General features: G+C 43.2%; 1 protein-coding gene across 3 annotated transcripts in view; it reads left to right on the top strand.

Moving 5' to 3' along the window:
- The window catches only part of FKBP6 (FKBP prolyl isomerase 6), a 234,131-nt gene that overhangs the window by 170,257 nt on the left and 41,564 nt on the right, over positions 1-22,310 (top strand). For 2 of the 3 annotated variants that reach the window (XM_030186098.1, XM_030186095.1), the window contains one exon: positions 21,954-22,063. The exons of the other annotated variant lie outside the window; for it this stretch is intronic. In XM_030186098.1, the coding sequence (XP_030041958.1) occupies positions 21,954-22,063 (110 nt within the window). The remainder of the gene's footprint in view (positions 1-21,953; positions 22,064-22,310) is intronic. 3 annotated transcript variants of the gene reach the window in all.

The following is a 22,310-nucleotide window of genomic DNA, read 5'->3' as shown; positions in this document are numbered from 1 at the left end:
TTCCTTGAGGCATTTAGATAAACTGTTTATGGGTTCCAAGGTTAGGATTTTTCCTGATCTTTCTAGGCCGACACAAGTGAGACGGAGGGCCTTTTTGGAACTCCGTCCCAGAGTAGAAGCCCTGAAAGCAAATTTTGTTTTACGTTTTCCTTGTATATGTACTGTTTTGCTTGAGGGTAAACAATTTCAATTTGTAGACCCTAAACAGCTTAAAGATTTTCTAGATGCTAGAGTTGAAGTGACTGGTACATGCCCTCCTACATTGCAGGCTGGAGTCTGAATTTAGAGGTATTTAGTGTGTAATAATAATTTAATGCCTATTTTCTTTATTCTCTTTTCCTTTTCTTGGAATCGTTTTTCTTTAGCTGTGGACGAAAAAAATATGCTTATTGTTTCCTTATAATACCATATGTTAAGAATTATCTTTGTTATTTCAAATGTGAATTGTATAATCACATTATTGTGTGAATCATTAAATGATTAATAAAGGAAAAAAAAAAAAAAAAAAAAAAAAATATGTAAGCACGACTGAGCTTAATGTAAGCCACATAGAACTGAGTTCCATCTCGGATGTTTGTGGGGTATAAATCCAGTAAAGTAAAATGTAAACCGCTTTGGTTGTTTCATGGAAAGGCAGTATATCAAATCCATGACACTTTACCCCTTCATAGAGGATGGAAACTAAAGTTATATAGTAACATAGTAGATGACGGCAGAAAAAGACCTGCACGGTCCATCCAGTCTGCCCCACAAGATAAACTCATATGTGCCACTTTTTGTGTATACCTTACTTTGATTTGTACCTGTCTTTTTCAGGGCACAGACTGTATAAGTCTGCCCAGCACTATCCCCGCCTCCCACCACCGGCTCTGGCACAGACCGTATAAGTCTGCCCAGCACTATCCCCGCCTCCCACCACCGGCTCTGGCACAAACCATATAAGTCTGGCCAGCACTATCCCCGCCTCCCAACCACCAGCTCTGCCACCCAATCTCGGCTAAGCTCCTGAAGATCCATTCCTTCTGAACAGGATTCCTTTATGTTTATCCCACGCATGTTTGAATTCATCAGTGGGAATCCCAAAGGATTCATCAGAAGAGAAGTACCTGGGATCCTCATCTGACTCCCATGAACGCTCCTGCTTAGTGTCGGATAAAATCTGAGTTAAGGTGCTTCGACACTGGACCTGCCTCGACGCCGAGGAACAATGTCCTCTATGGTGATGGTGAGAGGTCGATGCCCTGTCCGACTGCGGTGAAGCTCCCTCCACTGATGTCGAAGGGGAGTTGACCTGGGTGGCAGCCGACACCGAAGGCATCTCCACGGTCGGGGACTTCACCACAGGTAAAGGGCCAGATACTGCTGCAGCACATGGTACAGAAGGCGCAAGCATCCCTGACACCGAAGCTGACTGACATAGCAGTCCCTCCAGAAGTTCTGGAAACAAGGCCCAGAAGCTGCAATCGGAGAAGGTTGCAGGGTCGATGGGACAGGCGGTGTCAGAATCCGTGGAGGCTCGGGCGCAGGAATCGGGCTGCTAGGAGGGGGAGCGATCCTATCGGTGCCGACACTTCTCGGGTGCCGACTCTCTCGACGTCTCAGAGCTCCCAGTACCGTGCATCGAAGGAGAATGATGACGGTGCTTCTTAGCCTTCGCTCGACGCCAGTCATCGAGACTCCTCGGTACCGATGAGGATGTGGAATCCTCATGCCTCCTAATGGCCAGGTCCGACAAAGGCCGGTCCCGGGGGTCTGCATAACAGGAGGCCTCGAGGCAGGTGGAGACCCACTTGACACCTCACTGCTCCGAGCACGAGTTGGTCTCATAGCAGCCATTACCTCTCTCCCCGACGTCGATGCTCCCTTCGATGTCGATGCCGCCGAGCTCGGTACAGATGTCGAAGGACCGGCTGAGCCTCAAACCATTTTTTTTATCTTAAGAAAAAACAAAAAACAGAAGCGAACAAAATCGCAAACGAAGAAGACTCTCTTCCTGGGCCTGAGAGGAGCAGAAAATGAACGCTGCCGCACCTCAACGCGGAGAAAGAAAAACTGAAGTGCTCACGCGATGGGCGGGAAATCCGCGCATGCGCGGTGCACACACGCCAGAATCAACAATTATAATTTTGTACTAATTAGAACCAAAATCACAGAAGTTTCAATTCCATGTGCCAATTGTTCAGTAGTTTCCAAGTTAAATATTCATGCAAATGGACAAAGATGCACCATAGATATTTGCTTTTATACCTAAAAATACCTAGAAGAAGACAGTCATCTTCTATTTGTAGTTTCTGCTTATGTGAAATCTGTAAATAATTGTGGGAGATGGGAGTAGATGAACCAGTAGATATCTACCCACAGAGTGTTCTTATTCTAAATGAACAAAAGAAAACTGTTTCAGAAAAAAAAAATCAGAGCTTTAGCAATAAATTCTGGAACAATTTAAAATTATTTATTTATTGCATTTGTATCCTCATTATCCCATCTTCCGGTAGGTTCAGTGTGGCTTACATGGAACAAAGGGGACGGTTACAAATTATCGAGCAGGTTAACAATTCGATAGAATAGTGCAAGTCTATGGGTTGTCTCGTGGAGAGTATAGGGCTAGGTTGCATTTTTAGGGGATTCTGTGGTGATTATATGACTGTTGGTAGAAAGTTATGAAAAATGAGTCGAATAGGATCACAACATAGTTTAATAGGGCTGAATCATTGATCAGGCAGGATTCAGTATAGGTGGTACACAGTACGTAGGGTAATTGGATTGTGAGTCTTGAGAGGGGGTGTTAAGGAGAGAATTTATATTGTTGAAACTACTTTATAAATTAACATGAATCAGGGTAATTTGTGAAAAGCAGATACACTGCAAAAAATGCAATGGAAGTCACAAATGTATCAAGTCCCAAACCAAACAGTGAACAGTCACATACAAAAAAATATGTTGCATCCTACCAATTTTGATCCTAAGAATTATGCCCTCATAAAGACTGAGGAAGATGATGCACTAGAGTACCTTTAACTTGTGAATCATAGGAACCTTGACTAGTTCAGACTATTTTCCCACTTTGCCAGTGGTCAGACTTTCTGGTCTAATCTCCTCACATTCTAAACCTGGAACTAGGGTTAATCTACAGATAACAGGTACCTCCAAGAGGGCAGTGTGCAGATTTTGTGGCCAGGCATTCAAAGCTGGTTGATCTGCCTACTGTGTGTGGGCAGAGAGGATACTAGAACCCTGTTGCAGGTGGCATGTTGTAGGATGTGCTAGGACCCTCTTGTCTCAAATGACATCCCCACTGAATCAGTGGTTTGTATAGTAGCTCTATTTAATACATCAGAAAATGGTATCCACTTTTATTTTCAAATACCTAATGGCACAGCAATAAAAGATTCAGAAAGTAAATGAGTACCCAGTGTTTCTCAAAGGCAAGCAAGATGGAATGCCCTCACAAATGGGTGGCATTTCTGGAGCCCGTGCATAAGACTCACTGTGCACATGTAAATAGTATTTTTTAATCTTTTTGGAAGTTTTCTTTTTGTTCCCATCTCTTTGTTTTCTAGTGCACTTGTCTTCTCAGTGTAGCCTTTTTGTCCCCAAAATGAAGTCCTTTGATTTTGCTTAGTCTGTTTCAGTGGTTATGACCTTGAAGAAAATCCCTACTGGCTTAAAGTGTGTTTGCATTTTAAGACCATATCCAGTACAGATGATCACAGCTGGAGCTTGTGGTGCCTGGGCCCAGATCACGAGGGCATTAAATGTCATTTGTGCTTATTGATAACACTGGCTTTTGTGGCTGGGAAGACTAGAAGGAAAGGCGCTCTTGTTCATCAAAGTTTAATTCTTGTTCATTGACACTGCATGCTGGAGGTGCATTGACATTGAGGAGATTTTGATGTTCATCAAGCATCAGTGGGTATTGGCTAATGCCCCATCCCAGGGGCTCCTATTCTGTCTCTGTGACACCAGCATTAAAGGTTTCCAACAATCATACCAAGTGAAGGCAAAGAAACAGACGTTAGACCTTCTTGGAACATGATTCTGGGAACATTAGGATAATGGCAACCATTTCTGCAAGGCACACCCAGAGGAACATTTCATTCTCCTCGATATCTAAGGGGTCATGGTGGATTCCAAGGGTATTCAGGTGGCCCAGGAGGCCTTTCCTGCTTAGCCCGCTTCAAGTTTAACTTTGGCAATCTTCAAGGAGGAGCTAGATAGCAGAATAAAAGGTACATCTTCCCTGCAGCCTAGCTTAAATCAGTGTTCAGCATCAAAGCCATCAAACTTGAGGCAGGTGCAGGTTATATTGATCCTCAAAACTCATTCATTGTCTGGAGGATTGTCATCAGTGTCAGAGCCCCGATGCCAGTATGAGGAATCTTCTCTGAGTCTTCGAAAGCCTTCAAAGTCTAGAAGCCATTGTCAAGGAGTACTACTAAAGTTTTGACTGCTAGTTAGCTAAGATTGTTTTATATTTTGAAAAACAATCCTGAGGTTCTGAGTGTGAACTAGTGACTTTTACCAAAAAAAAAAAAAAAAGTCTGCCTCTCAGACGACTTATCTGCATAGGAAATGTCTTCCCTGGAAGATCTTTCCATTATTTATTTATTTGTTGCACTTGTATCCCACATTTTCCCACCTATTTGCAGGCTCAATGTGGCTTACAGAGACCTGTTATGGGGTCGCCATATCAGGGTAAGAATACAATTGGGGTTACAGAGAAGTCAAGGAAAGCAAGAGGATTTGGTCAAGCAGTTAAAGAAAGAGTAATGTGGAAAGGTGTTGTGATATAGTTAGTTATGGATTCTCGTGGTAGGTCTTGTTAAAGAGGTAATTTTTCAGAGATTTGCGGAAGATAGTTATACAGAAAGTGGTTAGCACCATTCCACTTCAGTTAGAGAAAGGGGAGGAACCCAGGGAAGAATTTCTGGACATCCTTCAATCACTCAACCTTCCCTTCCCCCCCCCCCAAGCCATCCTAACCCACCCCACCCTTAAAGACATAACAGGGCCCTAAAGGATACACAGAAGAGTCCAGAACCTTATTTTTTGTTGTTGATGTTTAAAATCAAGCATACCTGTCTTCAAGTACTCGTTGTGAGCAAGTGCAAAGTGATGCATGTGGGAAAGAGGAACCCGAATTATAGCTACGTCATGCAAGGTTCCACGTTAGGAGTCACGGACCAAGAAAAGGATCTAGGTGTCATCGCTGATGATACGTTGAAACCTTCTACTCAGTGTGCTGCTGCGGCTAAGAAAGCAAATAGAACGTTAGGAATTATTAGGAAAGGAATGGAAAACAAAACTAAGGATGTTATAATGCCTTTGTATCGCTCCGTGGTGCGACCGCACCTCGAATATTGTGTTCAATTCTGGTCACCGCATCTCAAAAATGATATAGTGAAATTAGAAAAGGTGCAGAGATGGGCGACGAAATGATAAAGGGGATGGGACGACTTCCCTATGAGGAAAAGCTAAAGCGGCTAGGGCTCTTCAGCTTGGAGAAAAGGCGGCTGAAGGGAGATGTGATGTCTATAAAATAATGAGTGGAGTTGAAAGGGTAGATGTGAAGCATCTGTTCACGCTTTCCAAAAATACTAGGACTAGGGGGCATGTGATGAAGCTACAATGTAGTAAATGTAAAACGAATAGGAGAAAATGTTTCTTCACTCAACATGTAATTAAACTCTGGAATTCGTTGCCAGAGAATGTGGTAAAGGTGGTTAGCTTAGCGGAGTTTTAAAAAGGTTTGGACGGCTTCCTAAAGGAAATGTCCATAGACCGTTATTAAATGGACTTGGGGAAAACCCACTATTTCTGGGATAAGCAATATAAAATGTTTTGTGCATTTTTGGGATCTTGCCGGGTATTTGTGACCTGGATTGGCCACTGTTGGAAACAGGATGCTGGGCTCGATGGACCTTTGGTCTTTCCCAGTATGGCAACACTTATGTACTTACGTTGTCTTTCGTGCAAGCTTATACCTCAACTAGGCTCTTGAGGCAGTGCTTGCAACATATTAATATAATCCCTTCCTTGACCCTGTAGAAGAAGCAGTGTTTTCAAGTTCATTTTATATGCTGTTCTTACGGAATGTTCTACCTTTGAGCTGTGCCTGATATTGGTACATTTTGAAAGTATTTTAAGATGTATTGGTTTGACCAGACTTTTACTGTTTTATCTTTACTCCATTTGTGTGTACTGTCTGTGTTTGTCTTATGTCCCCCCACCCCCATGGCAACTGAGTGAGCCATAAATTTGTTAAATAAGGATTCAAGATGGCCGCTTAGAGCGAACGTGTGAAAGCAGTGCTCTCGGTGAGTCAATCCTAGCTTTCGCTATGCCTAAGCGAAGGGGCAAATCGGCCAGCGTTGTGTCTTCTGGCCGACAAGCAGTCCCAGTGATCGGACCTATGGACTCATTCATCCAGAATGTGCAAGGAACAGGATCTGTGAGCGGCACGCTGGCGTCGGTTGGAGCAGCTGGAGGCCTAGATCCGACGCCTGTGCTCGAAACAACATTGAGCCCAGATAAGAGGACCCCGCAACCGCAACGTGCGAGTACCCCTAGGATGGCGTCTACCATGGAAAACCCTGATAGACTCGAGACACGGGAACAACTCGGAGTTGGCTCGGAGAGTCCCGCAACTGCGGAGGTTGGAACTGCTGCGAGGCAAATAACTTTATCGGCGAGGGAATCCTTGGCTGCGAGAACTGAGATAAGTACTTCTTTGAAAACTAATCTACCTATGCAAATGTTTGCTTCGTTAGAAAAACCATCTGAAGTAACTCTCGATTCATTGTGGGCCTTGATTGCCTCATTCAGTAAGGCGATATGCCCTCAAATCAATCAGCTAGAATTGAAAACTCAAACTTTAACGGAAGATATGAGTAAAATAAAAACTGAAGTTAAGTTATTGGATGAGAAAATAAAGAATATTGACCAAACGGGAAAAAAAACTCAAGATATTCAAGCGATGACGGTTAAAGATTTGACGAACTTGCGCAGGAAAATTGAAGTATTAGAAAATAATCAAAGACGTAAAAACCTTAGGTTTATCAATTTTCCAAGAATAAAAACAATGTCATCAAAAGAAATGTTATTAAAATATATCAAAGATATACTTCAGATTCCAGCAGAAGCAATACCTCCTTTTTTACAAATATATTATTTGCCAGTGAAAATACCAGATCATTAGATCTCAGAATCCCCTTTGGATGTGTCAGCATTATTAGAGTCTTCGGACTCTGAAAAAGTTATTCCTTCTACTTTAGTTGCTACGGTGGTTTTGGCACCTGACAAGGCGTGTGTGATGAGACTTTTCTTTAAAAATAGAAATAAAGACTTTTATGGATTAAAAGTAAGAATATTTCTGGATGTGACAAGAGAGAGACAAAAAAGAAGATGTCAATTTCTTCTAAGTAGACCTGGAGTACAACAGATGGGTGCATCTTTTTTTTTTTTTTTTGCATTACCCATGTAAATGCATAGTTAGATATCAATCTATCAAATATGTGTTCTTTGAACCTAAACATCTCACTGAATTCTTAGCAACCAAGAGAATTGAAAGAGAGACTCAAGTGTCCTGAGAGAGAAATATTCCTTGTAGCTCCACAGTTTTTGCTCTTTTTTTTTTCTTTGTTAATATTATTATTTGAACTAATTCTCCAGGTCGTAAATCTGAATCGTATTTGTGGACTTTAGTGGTTTAAATATAAATTGAGGGAATGAATATGATTCACTCCCTTCTTTTTCCTTTTTTTTCCTCTTTAATTTTCCTTAAATGATTCTGTATTTAACTACTTTCTGTACAAGCATGTTTTGCTTGGTATGTAATAATTAAAAATTATAAATAAATTTAAAAAAAATTGTTAAATAAAATAACAAATATGCACCTGTACACAAGAATGCTTCTGAATTAAAATTTCCTTACTACTCTGTGGGAGTTTAATCCATTCTTAAGACAGCCAGGAGTACTAGAACCTACTCTTTAGTGCACCAAAGAATTGAGGCTCATATCTTGGACTACTTGAGTGGAAAATTCTTCAGAATGCTGTGCTCGCTGGAACGCCCTTTCAGTGGAGGTGGTGGAATTCAGAAAAATGTGGAATGAACACAGGAGATCCCTGTTTAGCAAGCAAATAAAGTCAAAGGAATTTCTGCTCTAAGCAAACTTAAGGAACTACATGGAAATAAGTCATTTATCAGTTCTTCATGGGGAACTACATGTGAGATACTTTCTGTAAAACGGAGTCTGCAGCCTCTCCCTCAAGAAAAATCTGAGGAAATAAGGTCACTAGTGGGTAGAGGGAAGAATTGTGAAGTGCATATGATCAGATCTGCCTTTTATGCTTTCAAAACGACTGCATCAAGAGCTGCTGCAATGGGTATAAGAGCTTAGAGGCTCCTATTGGTGTGAGTTTCCAACCTATGTTATCAATAGAAATCAAACAAAATAAAACATGGAAAAGAAAATAAGATGATACCTTTTTTATTGGACATAACTTAATACATTTCTTGATTAGCTTTCGAAGGTTGCCCTTCTTCGTCAGATCGGAAATAAGCAAATGTGCTAGCTGACAGTGTAAATAAATAAGTGAAAACATTCAAGCATTACTATGACAGTCTGACAGGATGGGGGTGGGTAGGAGGTATGCATGGGGACATCAAAGCATATCATTGATATTCTAACAGGATAGGTGTGGCTAGGTGAGGGGAGGGTGATCAACAGAGAAATACAGCTTTATGGTTTATAATGGGCTAGGAACCCCAGATCCTTGTTAAGTCCTTTCTGTTGGGTGTTAAAATATTCAACCATTCTGACTTCAAAGGTCTTACGTTCTTGTATGTAAAACCAGACTGGATGGACCATACAGGTCTTTATCTGCTGTCATCTACTATATTAATATTCAGGGAAAGTTCACAGCAGAGAATCTCTTTGGAGAGACAAACCTTTTTGTTAGAAAAGTAAATAAAAAGTAAGAGGAAAAAAAGATTGGTTGACCATGGTGTTTAATAAGACCTTTCTAATATAGATTGGTGCTAGCTTTTTTCAGATATGTGTTTACTGAGAATTCTTTCTCGTTTGGTTCAAGGTAAAAAGTTGTGGCTCTTATTTCCTATTGAGGGGTTTGCAAAGACACTATTTAGACTGTTGGTTTTGATGAGGTTCCTTTTCTTTTTGCTTTTCCTTTTGGTATTTTAATTTAAATTTTTGTTTTTTCCTCTCCCAGGCTGTTACCCTATGATTTATAATAGTGATCTAGGTCAACAAAGCTGTTTTAAATACCTCTGATGCAGGTGGTAGCAAGAAACATGTTGGGAAATTTGGGCTTCCTATGAATCTGGTGCAACTCTGGATGAGTTTGACCTATTGTTGATCGTGCTGTTTGTACTGACGTTGTTTCTGTTTGTGCAGCGAGGGGCCCTTTTACAAAGCCATGCCAAACAGTGGCCTGCGGTAGTGTGGGCACGTGTATTGGATGCACGCTAGACCATTTCTCATCTGGAAAAAAGAGGTTTTTTTGTTGGGGGGGGGGGGGGAATGGATTTGCAGCAAAATTAAAACCAGCGCGCGCTTCTATCATGCAAATAAGAACAACAAACATACTCTGAAATGTCTATATGCAAATGCTAGGAGTCTAAGAAATAAGATGGGAGAGTTGGAATATATTGCACTAAATGAAAAATTGGATATAATAGGCATTACTGAGACCTGGTGGAAGGAGGATAACCAGTGGGACACTGTCATACCGGGGTACAAAGTATATCGTAATGATAGGGTAGACCGGACTGGTGGAGGGGTAGCATTGTATATTAAAGAGAGCCTTGACTCAGATTACAAATTCAGCAGGACACAAATCACACCTTTGAATCACTGTGGGTTGAAATTCCATGTATAAAAGGGAAAAAAATGGTGATAGGAGTGTACTACCGTCCACCTCGCCAGGATGAGCAGGTAGACACAGAAATGATAAAAGAAATCAGAGACGCGAACAAAATGGGCAATGTGATAATAATGGGTGACTTCAATTATCCAAATATAGACTGGGTAAATGTAACATCGGGACACGCTACAGAGATACAATTCCTTGATGAAATCAAGGACAGCTTTATGGAGCAACTGGTGCAGGAGCCGACGAGAGAAGGAAAAATTCTAGACTTGGTCCTTAGTGGAGCGCATGATCTGGTGAGGGACGTTATGGTACTGGGGCCGCTTGATAACAGTGACCATACTATGATCAGTTTTGACATCAACCTTGAAGTAACTGTACACAGAAAGTCAAATACGTTAGCGTTTAACTTTAAAAAAGGAGACTATGATAAAATGAGAAGAACGGTAAAAAAAAAAAACTTAGGGGGGCAACTGAGAGAGTAAAAACTGTACAACAGGCGTGGACGCTGTTCAAAAATACCATCCTGGAGGCCCAGGCCATACATATTCCGCGAATTAGAAAAGAAAGACGGAAGTCCAAAAGACACCCGGCCTGGTTGAAAAGTGAGGTGAAGGAAGCTATTAGGGCTAAAAGATACACCTTCAGAAAATGGAAGAAGGAACCGTCTGAAAATAACAAGAAACAGCATGAGGAGTGTCAAAGCAAATGCAAGGCGCAGATTAAGAATGCCAAGAGGGAGTATGAAAAAAAGATAGCATTAGAGGCAAAAAAACATAGTAAAAATTTTTTTCGGTATATTAAAAGCAGGAAGCCGGCAAAAGAATCGGTTGGGCCGCTGGATGACCGAGGGTTAAAAGGGGCGATCAAGGAAGACAAAGACATAGCGGAGAGATTGAATGAATTCTTTGCTTCGGTCTTCACCGAGGAAGATTTGGGTGGGATACCGGTGTCGGAAATGGTATTTCAAGCGAACGAGTCGGAGAAACTTACTGACTTCACAGTAAACCTGGAGGACGTAATGGGGCAGTTCGGCAAACTGAAGAGTAGCAAATCTCCTGGACCGGATGGTATTCATCCTAGAGTACTGATAGAACTGAAAAACGAGCTTGCGGAGCTACTGCTAGTGATATGCAACTTATCCTTAAAATCGAGCGTGGTACCGGAAGATTGGAGGGTGGCCAATGTAACGCCCATTTTTAAAAAAGGCTCCAGGGGAGATCCGGGAAATTATAGACCGGTGAGTCTGACGTCGGTGCCGGGGAAAATGGTAGAGGCTATTATCAAAAACAAAATTACAGAGCACATCCGAGGACATGGATTACTGAGACCAAGTCAGCATGGCTTTTGTGTGGGGAAATCTTGCTTGACCAATTTACTTCAATTCTTTGAAGGAGTGAACAAACATGTGGACAAAGGGGAGTCGGTTGATATTGTGTATCTGGATTTTCAAAAGGCGTTTGACAAGGTACCTCATGAAAGGCTACAGAGGAAATTGGAGGGTCATGGGATAGGAGGAAATGTCCTATTGTGGATTAAAAACTGGTTGAAGGATAGGAAACAGAGAGTGAGGTTAAATGGGTAGTATTCACAATGGAGAAGGGTAGTTAGTGGGGTTCCTCAGGGGTCCGTGCTAGGACCGCTGCTTTTTAATATATTTATAAATGATTTAGAGATGGGAGTAACTAGCGAGGTAATTAAATTTGCTGATGACACAAAGTTATTCAAAGTCGTTAAATCGCGACAGGATTGTGAAAAATTACAAGAGGACCTTACGAGACTGGGAGACTGGGCGGCTAAATGGCAGATGATGTTTAATGTGAGCAAGTGCAAGGTGATGCATGTGGGAAAAAAGAACCCGAATTATAGCTACGTCATGCAAGGTTCCATGTTAGGAGTTACGGACCAAGAAAGGGATCTGGGTGTCGTCGTCGATAACACACTGAAACCTTCTGCTCAGTGTGCTGCTGCGGCTAAGAAAGCGAATAGAATGTTGGGTATTATCAGGAAAGGTATGGAAAACAGGTGTGAGGATGTTATAATGCCGTTGTATCGCTCCATGGTGCGACCGCACCTTGAGTATTGTGTTCAATTCTGGTCTCCGCATCTCAAGAAAGATATAGTAGAATTGGAAAAGGTGCAGCGAAGGGCGACTAAAATGATAGCGGGGATGGGACGACTTCCCTATGAAGAAAGACTAAGGAGGCTAGGGCTATACAGCTTGGAGAAGAGACGGCTGAGGGGAGACATGATAGAGGTATATAAAATAATGAGTGGAGTGGAACAGGTGGATGTGAAGCGTCTGTTCACGCTTTCCAAAAATACTAGGACTAGGGGGCATGCGATGAAACTACAGTGTAGTAAATTTAAAACAAATCGGAGAAAATTTTTCTTCACCCAACGTGTAATTAAACTCTGGAATTCGTTGCCGGAGAAAGTGGTGAAGGCGGTTAGCTTAGCAGAGTTTAAAAAGGGGTTGGACGGTTTCCTAAAGGACAAGTCCATAAACCGCTACTAAACGGACTTGGAAAACTCCAAAATTCCAGGAATAACATGTATAGAATGTTTGTACGTTTGGGAAGCTTGCCAGGTGCCCTTGGCCTGGATTGGCCGCTGTCGTGGACAGGATGCTGGGCTCGATGGACCCTTGGTCTTTTCCCAGTATGGCATTACTTATGTACTTATGTACTTATTTACGGCCTGAGCCCTCAACACCACCCGTTGACTTAGTGGTAAAGGCTCTTGTAACTGCCCAGCGAGCGCCAACTGCCAATTACTGCTGGGAACGCCCCTGCAGTAGAAAATTATTTTCTACCGTGTGTTTTGGGCACGCGCCACACTCAGAATTACCGCCAGGCGCACGCACTAACTGGGGGGGGTAATGCTGATTTGATGCGCGCTGGACACATTTAGGGCTCCTAAATCTTATTGTTACATTGGTTGATTCTTTGTTGCTACTGCTGTATTGTCCTAAATCACCTCCCTAAATCAGGTTTAAAAAACAATTCCATTAGGAAGGAAGATTAACTGATTAAGGTGGAAATGCATAACTGCCTTAAGAAGGAACTTTTCGTGAGTGCACAAAAACACTGCATTGTTGAAAAACTTTGCATAGGGTGGATCAGTCACTAGATTCCAAAGATCAGCTGTGCACTGATGTGGTTGCCAACAAAAATAAGACCATCCAGGTCATATAATGCCAGACTAAAATAGTTTAGTAGCCCAAATGAAGCTTTCATCAACTGGATAAGAACATTAAAGTCTCAAGATACAGCTGTTGGCTTTATGGAAGCCCTGCTTAAAGTGCACAAAGAGAAGCTATACCTTACACTAAGTCAGGTTTAAAAAAAACAACTCCCTTAGGGGTCACCACCATATATTATTTTATTACATAAGTATTGCCGTACTGGGAAAGTCCTTCGAGCCCAGCATCCTGTCTCCAACAGAGGCCAATCCAGGTCACAAATACCTGGCAAGATCCCAAAAAAGTACAAAACATTTTATACTGCTTATCCCAGAAATAGTGGATTTTCCCCAAGTCCATTTAATAATGGTCTATGGACTTTTCCTTTAGGAAGCCATCCAAACCTTTTTTAAACTCTGCTAAGCTAACCGCCTTTACCACATTCCCTGGCAATGAATTACAGAGTTTAATTACACGTTGAGTGAAGAAAAATTTTCTCCAATTCGTTTTAAATTTACTACATTGTAAATTTACTACAGTGTATTTATTTATTAGGATTTATTTACCATCTTTTGAAGAAATTCACCAAAGGTGGAGTAGGGCAAGAACAACTCAGACATAACCTATAGACAATTACAGCAGTATTGGTGGCATTATTGCTTTTGAAAGATTATTTTCCTGTTAACTATTGGATGATGGCAAACCGGTTAAAATTAAACACTGAATAAAGCAGAATGCTTTGACTGGGAAAGTTGAGCTTGCTGCTGCCTGTGTATCTGCTAAAGCTGGTAATGTTGCTTTTGCTCCTTCTTGGAAAATTCTCAGCCTTGGGATACTGACTTCAGCTTGTATCTAATCGTTAGATTTTTTATGAATCTATATTTGGCTAGGCAAATTTATTCTTATCCCTTTCTGATTTATTTTCTGTTCTTAGTGAATGGATCTCTCCCATCATTGCAATTCTGTTTATTTGAGTCTTCCCAAGAAGCAGGTGACCATACTGCAGTTTGTGCAGAATACTTCAGCTATGATTATTGTTGACCACAGGTGATGGGATAGGTCTGTTCTCTTATTGCCTTTGTGTTGGATGCCAGTCTCTGATAATGATTTTAACATTCTTTTGATATTTTTTTTAGAATTCTCAGAGGCGTGGCCCCTTAGTTATCTCATGCATTATATTCAATCTATGCCCATTTGTGTGCTGTCTTCTGTCTTTGCCTTCTGAACAGCTTAAACTGTTCACCGAGAGAGCTTTTTCAAGAAAAACTATTTTCTTAAGGAATCCTCTACCAGTACAAGAGTGAAGTAAGCATGGAGCGCATAATCGAATGGGGCGCCCAAGTTTTCCTGAGAACGTCCTCGCAGGATGTCCCAGCGAAGGGGCGGGGAAACCCGTATTATCGAAACAAGATGGGCGGCCATCTTTAGTTTCAATAATACGGTCGGGGACGCCCAAATCTCAACATTTAGGTCGACCTTAGAGATGGTCGTCCTTAGATGGTTTTCGGCGATAATGGAAACCGAGGACGCCCATCTCAGAAATGACCAAATCCAAGCCATTTGGTCGTGGGGCGAGCCAGCATTCATAGTGCACTGGTCCCCCTGACATGCCAGGACACCAACTGGGTACCCTAGGGGGCACTGTAGTGTGGACTTCAGAAAGTGCTCCCAGGTACATAGCTCCCTTACCTTGGGTGCTGAGTCCCCCAAAACCCACTCCCCACAACTGTACAACACTACCATAGCCCTAAGGGGTGAAGGGGGGCACCTAGATGTGGGTACAGCAGGTTTGTGGTGGGTTTTGAAGTGCTCACATTTACCACCAGAAGTGTAACAGGTAGGGGGGGTATGGACCTGGGTCCGCCTGCCTGTAGTGCACTGCACCCACTAAAACTGCTCCAGGGACCTGTATACTGCTGCCAGGGAGCTGGGTATGACATTTGAGGGTGGGAGGGGGTTAGTGACCACTGGGGGGGAGTAAGGGGAGATCATCCCCAATTTCCTCCGGTGGTCGTCTGGTCAGTTCGGGCACCTTTTTGAGGCTTGGTCGCAAGAAAAAATGAACCAAGTAAAGTCGGCCAAGTGCTCGTCAGGGACGCCCTTCTTTTTTCCATTATCAGCCAAGGACGCCCATGTGTTAAGTACGCCCAAGTCCCGCCTTCGCCATGCTTCCAACACGCCCCCTGGATCTTTGGTCGGCCCCGCGATGGAAAGCAGTTGAGGACGCCCAAAATCGGCTTTCGATTATGCCAATTTGGGCGACCCTGGGAGAAGGATGCCCATCTCCCGATTTGTGTCGAAAGATGGGTGCCCTTCTCTTTTGAAAATAAGCCCATAAGTGTTTTTGCAGAAGTAGTTGAAAGTTTGGCTGGATGAGAAGTAGTTAAGTACATAAGTATTGCCATACTGGGAGGGACCAAAGGTCCATCAAGCCCAGCATCCTGTTTCAAAACAGTGGCCAATCCAGGTCACAAATATCTGGCAAGATCCCAAAAAAGTACAAAACATTTTATACTGCTTATCCCAGAAATAGTGGATTTTCCCCAAGTCCATTTAATAATGGTCTATGGACTTTTCCTTTAGGAAGCCGTCCAGACCTTTTTTATGTTTAAACGGTTTTTATTGAAACTCCAACAGCATACAGCCATGTATTTCACTGTATAACTTCATCAACCAATCATGTTGCACATGTACAGCGCAATACAAATCAACATGCAGAGTAAATTTTAAACATTTTCTCCCCTATCCCCCAATAGCCCTCCCTCCCCCCCTTCCCCAATCCCCTGCATCAATGGTAGCGCTCGCACCATATCTTAACTAGATTACTATAACCTCACTCTAGACTATCCCTTACTCCCATTAGAAGGTACACTCATGTCTCGTGAGGTCTGAACTCTGATGACCCCCCAAGCCGATGATTAGAAGCGTCGTGTGTTATCATATATTGAGACCGAAACATTCGATAAACGTCAATAACATGTTCTTCATCCTATTTCTATATCTTTGAATCGTTATATTGGTGAGGTCAAACAACAAGCACCATATCAACAGCACATGCTATACTTTATCAGCATTTTTAACATTTCCTCCCTAACCCCCCCTCACCCTCCCACCCCCATGCCACGTTACACTATTTTAAGCATTCAAAATTCTACTGCGCGCCAGACCTTTTTTAAACTCCGCTAAGCTAACCGCCTTTACCACATTCTCTGGCAACGAATTCCAGAGTTTAATTACACGTTGAGTGAAGAAAAAGTTTCTCCAACTCATTTTAAATTTACTACATTGTACTACTTATCATTTCTATAGCGCCACTAGACGTACGCAGCGCTGTACACTTGAACATGAAGAGACAGTCCCTGCTCAACAGAGCTTACAATCTAATTAGGACAGACAAACAGGACAAACAAGAGATAAGGGAAAATTAAGGTGAGGATGATAAGGTAAGGGTTCTGAACAAGTGAATAAGGGTTAAAAGCAGCATCAAAAAGGTGGGCTTTTAGATTTGAAGACGGCTCAGGAAGTCTATTCCAGGCATATGGTGCAGCAAGATAAAAGGAACGGAGTCTGGAGTTAGCGGTGGAGGAGAAGGGTGCAGATAAGAGAGATTTACCCAGTGAACAGAGTTCCCGGGGAGGAATGTAAGGAGAGATGAGAGTGGAGAGGTACTGAGGAGCTGCAGAGTGAATGCACTTATAGGTCAATAAAAGGAGTTTGAACTGTATGCGGAAACGGATAGGAAGCCAGTGAAGTGACTTGAGGAGAGGGCTAATATGAGCATAACGACCCTGGCGGAATATTAGTTGTGCAGCAGAATTTTGAACAGATTGAAGAGGGGAGAGATGACTAAGTGGGAGACCTGTGAGAAGCAAGTTGCACTAGCAGCAGCTTCGGAGAGCGTTTTCCGTCTCGCGGATGGGCTGCAGAGAATACCTTCTCCTGCTTCCACCCACCCTACCCCTCTACCCACCCACCCCTAGAGTGACATGTCTTATATAACCTCCCTATCAACCCACTCATTACTTTACCTCACCCATTTCTATTCTTCTATCACCTTCTCCCACTACTCCAACCAGAGTTACACCTAATCACACTGACCACCCTTCAACATCTTCTGTCCTTCTGTGACTGTTCTCTTGTGCTTGACTGCTTAAATATTTTAAATTTAAATGCTTTACTTTTTGTCTATTAGATTGTAAGCTCTTTGAGCAGGGACTGTCTTTCTTCTGTGTTTGTACAGCGCTGCGTACACTTTGTAGCGCTCTAGAAATGTTAAATAGTAGTAGTAGTAGTAGTAGTCTAAGCGAGAGGTGATAAGAGCATGGATGAGGGTTCTGGTACTGTGCACAGAAAGGAAAGGGCGAATTTTGCTGATATTATAGATAAAGAAATGACAGGTTTTAGCAGTCTGTTGAATATTTGCAGAGAAGGAGAGGGAGGAGTCGAAGATGACCCCAAGGTTATGAGCTGATGAGACAGGAAGGATGAGAGTGTTATCCACAGAAATAGAGAATGGGGGAGGAGGAGAGGTTGGTTTAGGGGGAAAGATAAGAAGCTTGATCATGTTTAGTTTCAGATGGCGCTTAGACATCCAGGCAGCAATGTCAGACAGGCAGGCTGATACTTCGGCCTGGATTCCTGCTAAGATTTCTGGTGTGGAGAGGTAGATCTGGGAGTCATCAGCGTAAAGATGATACTGAAAACCATGGGATGAGATCAGAGTACCAAGGGAAGAAGTATAGATGGAGAAGAGAAGAGGTCCCAGGACAGATCCCTGAGGTTCACCAACTGACAGTGGGATAGAAGTAGAAGAGGATCCACTAGAGTATACACTAAAGGTACGCTGGGAGAGATAAGAAGAAAACCAGGAAAGAACAGAGCCCTGAAATCCAAATGAGGACAGCATATCAAGGAGTAGGCTGTGATCAACAGTGTCAAAAGCAGCAGATCGAGAAGGATGAGGATAGAATAGAGACCTTTGGATCTGGCTAGGAGCAGATCATTGGAGACTTTAGCAAGCGTTGTTTCAGTTGAATGAAGGGGGCGAAAGCCAGAGTGAAGTGGATCAAGAATAGCTTGAGATGAAAGAAAGTCAAGGCAACGGCGGTGAACAAGCACGTTCAAGTATCTTGGCTAGGAAAGGGAGGAGGGAGATGGGGCGATAGTTGGAAGGACAGGTAGGGTCCAATGAAGGTTTTTTAAGGAGTGGTGTGACTAAGGCATGTTTGAAGGCATCAGGAACAGTCGCAGTGGACAGTGAAAGATTGAGGATATGACAGATAAACGGGATGACAGTAGGAGAGATAGTGTTAAGTAGATGGGTGGGAGTAGGATCAGAGGAACAGGTAGTTAGTTTAGAGGAGGAAAGAAGATGTGTAGTTTCCTCTTCAGTGATTTCAGAAAAGGAAGAAAAGGAGGCAGGGGTTGGAGGGTTGAGAAGAATGGACTAAGGGAAGGAGAGGTGGAGGTGACCTGGTTGAGAATTCAAGTTTAATCTTGTGAACCTTTTCTCCAAGCTGAAGAGCCCTAGCCGCTTTAGCCTTTCCTCATAGGGAAGTAGTCCCATTCCCTTTATCATTTCGTCGCCCTTCTGTCTACTTTTTCTAATTCCACTATATCTTTTTTGAGATGTGGCGACCAAAATTGAACACAATATTCGAGGTGCGGTCGCACCATGGAGCGATACAAAGACATTATAACATCCTCACTTTTTGTTTTCCATTTCTTTCCTAATAATACCTAACATTCTGTTTGCTTTCTTAGCCACAGCAGCACACTGAACAGAAGGTTTCAATGTATCATCAACAACGACACCTAGATCCCTTTCTTGGTCTGTGACTCCTAACATGGAACCTTGTATGGCGTAAATATAATTCGGGTTCCTCTTTCCCACATGCATCACTTTGCACTTGCTCACATTAAACGTCATCTGCCATGTAGACGCCCAGTCTTGTAAGGTCTTGTAATTTTTCACAATCCTCCTGCAATTTAACAACTTTGAATAACTTTGTGCCATCAGCAAATTTAATTACCTCACTAGTTACTCCCATCTCTAGGTCATTTATAAATATGTTTAAAAGCAGCGGTCCCAGCACAGACCCCTGGGGAATCCCACTAACTACCCTTCTCCACAGAGAATACTCTCTGTTTTCTATCTTTTAACCAGTTTTTAATCCACAATAGAACACTACCTCCTATCCCAGTGGTGGCGAACCTATGGCACGCGTGCCAGAGAGGGCACGGTCGCCTCAGCCCGTTCCAGCCCTCCCTCCCACCCACCCGGTGTCAAGCATTCCTTCGTCCCTCCCTCCCACCTGGCACCAGCCCGCCCGGCCTCCCTCCCTCCCTCCGAGCAGAAAATTTAAGTCTTCCCTTGTCGCTGTTAAAGCCACGTCAGCAGTAGCAGTGAAAGCGTGTTGCTGGTTCGGCGCGCCTTCAGCCTTCCGTCTCTCAAACTCTGGTCCCGCACTGTTTGAGAGACGGAAGGCTGAAGGCGCGCCGAACCAGCAGCACGCTTTCACTGCTACTGCTGACGCGGCTTTAACAGCGACAAGGGAAGACTAAAATTTTCTGCTCGGAGAGAGGGAGGGAGGCCGGGCGGGCTGGTGCCGGGTGGGAGGGAGGGACGAAGGAATGCTTGACGCCGGGTGGGTGGGAAGGAGGGTGGTCTGGTGCCTGCTGCCGGGTGGGTGGGTGGGAGGTCGGCCTAGTGCAGGGTGGGAGGTCTGGTGGGTGGATGGCCTGGTGCTGGGTGGGAGGTCTGGTGGGTAGCCTGGGTGGGAGGCCTGGGTGGGTGGGAGGTAGGGAGGCTTGGTGCTGGGTGGGTGGCCTGGTGCTGGGAAAGGAGGGAGGGAGGCCTGGTGCTGGGTGGCAGGCCTGGTGCTGGGTGGGAGGTAGAGAGGCCTGGTGCTGGGTGGGTGGGAGTGCTGGGTGGCCTGGTGCTGGGTGGGAGGGAGGCCTGCTGCTGGGAGGGCAGGGGGGAGAGGAGGGTGGCTGGACATGAGTGGCTGGAGGGGAGGGCAGGGGGAGAGGAGGGTGGCTGGACATGGTAGGCTGGAGGGGAGAGGAGGGTGGCTGGACATGGGCGGCTGGAGGGGAGAGGAGGGTTGCTGGACATGGATGAAGGGCAAGAAATGAAGAAGAAAGGAGGAAAGTAAAGAAATAAATGGAAAGGAAGCCCTGGAAACGGAGTTAAGAGAACAGATAGAGAGCAGCAGAATCAGCGACTAGGACAAATATGGATAGAAAAACAAAATCATCAGACAACAAAGGTAGAAAAAATCATTTTATTTTCATTTTAGTGTTTGGAATATGTCCAATTTGAGAATTTACATCTGCTGTCTTATTTTGCGCTGGGTATACTGGAGCTGTATCAACTTACAGAAGTGATTTAAAATGAAAGAAAATCATGTTATTTTTTTCTCCTATACTAGTATAATATTTTCAATGATGTCTGTTTATATGCGCCATGGGGGGTGTAAGGGGGTGTGGCTATCATAGGGGTGGAGTCATATGTGGTGACCCCGCCCATAATGAGTACTGGCACTTCGCGATAAATAATTAGATTTTGGGTTGCTGTTTGGGCACTCAGTCTCTGAAAGGTTCGCCATCACGACCTATCCCATGACTCTCCAATTCCCTCTGGAGTCTTTCATGAGGTACTTTGTCAAACGCCTTTTGAAAATCCAGATACACAATATCAACCGGCTCACCTTTATCCATCCACATGTTTGGTCACCCCTTCAAAGAAATGCATATGAGGCAAGATTTCTCTTCACTAAATCCATGTTGACTTTGTCTCATTAATCCATGCTTTTGAATATGCTCTGTAATTTTGCTCTTTATAATAGTCTCTACCATTTTGCCCGGCACCGACGTCAGACTCACCGGTCTATAATTTCCCGGATCTCCTCTGGAACCTTTTTTTAAAAATCGGGTTACATTGGCCACCCTCCAATCTTCTGGTACCACACTCGATTTTAAGGATAAATTAGAGGAGTGTGGTAGCCGTGTTAGTCCACTCTTAAGGTTATCAATAGAAATCAAACAAAATAAAACATGGAAAAGAAAATAAGATGATACCTTTTTTATTGGACATAACTTAATACATTTCTTGATTAGCTTTCGAAGGTTGCCCTTCTTCCTCAGATCGGAAATAAGCAAATGTGCTAGCTGACAGTGTATATAAGTGAAAACATTCAAGCATTACTATGACAGTCTGACAGGGTGGGAGGAGGGGGGTGGGTAGGAAGTATGCATGGGGACATCGAAGCATATCATTGATATTCTAACAGGATGGGTGTGGATAGGTGAGGGGAGGGTGATCAACAGAGACATACAGCTTTATGGTTTATAATGGGCTAGGAACCCCAGATCCTTGTTAAGTCCTTTCTGTTGGGTGTTAAAATATTCAATCATTCTGACTTCAAAGGTCTTACGTTCTTGTATGGTTTTAAAGTTACCTTTCAGGATTCTCACTGTGAAGGATAAATTACATATTACTAACAATAGCTCCGCAAGTTCATTTTTCAGTTCTATCAGTACTCTGGGATGAATACCATCCAGTCCAGGAGATTTGCTACTCTTCAGTTTGTAGAACTGCCCCATTACATCCTCCAGTTTCTTGGTTTATCTTATTTAAGCCATATGTTTAGATTGCTGCTGTTTGCAGTTCATTTTTAAATTAATTTTGAGATTTTGTATTAGGTTATTACTTTTTGATAGTTGCATGTTGTATTTTTACTTTGCTTTGAACTAGGTTTTATCTGTGCAAAGGCAGAATATAAACTATGAATTGAACTAAAGTAAACCAACTTTTCTTGCCACGTGCTTACATATAAGTTTTCTCTAACTTCTCTCTTGTTCTCCAACGGCAGGCTTGTCTTATTATGACAGAGTATGATAAAGCACGTGACTTCCTTATTGCAGCCCAGAAAGTGCAGCCTTATAACCAGGACATTAATAACGAGCTGAAGAAACTAGCAGGGTATGTAAATACCACTTGCACTACATGGGGAAGCGGGAATGGTGTGGCTTTCCTGGTCCTCCACATTGTGAGGTGAAGGAGTTGAGGTAGTTGCACAGTATTTCCACCTCTCCTGGTACAGAATTTAAAGGCAGGGATATGGAAATATACAAAATACAATGCTTCCTCTCTCCTGGCACTGCCCGAGGTTTGGTGGTGGAAGTGTAGGTAGTACAGCACTGGAGTAGATAATGGGAAATAGCCTGTT

The sequence above is a fragment of the Microcaecilia unicolor genome, chromosome 13 (genome assembly GCF_901765095.1).
Source record: "Microcaecilia unicolor chromosome 13, aMicUni1.1, whole genome shotgun sequence".
NCBI lineage: Eukaryota > Metazoa > Chordata > Amphibia > Gymnophiona > Siphonopidae > Microcaecilia > Microcaecilia unicolor.
The sequence above is the reverse complement of the archived record's forward strand: the minus strand, read 5'-3'. Positions and strand labels throughout refer to the sequence as shown.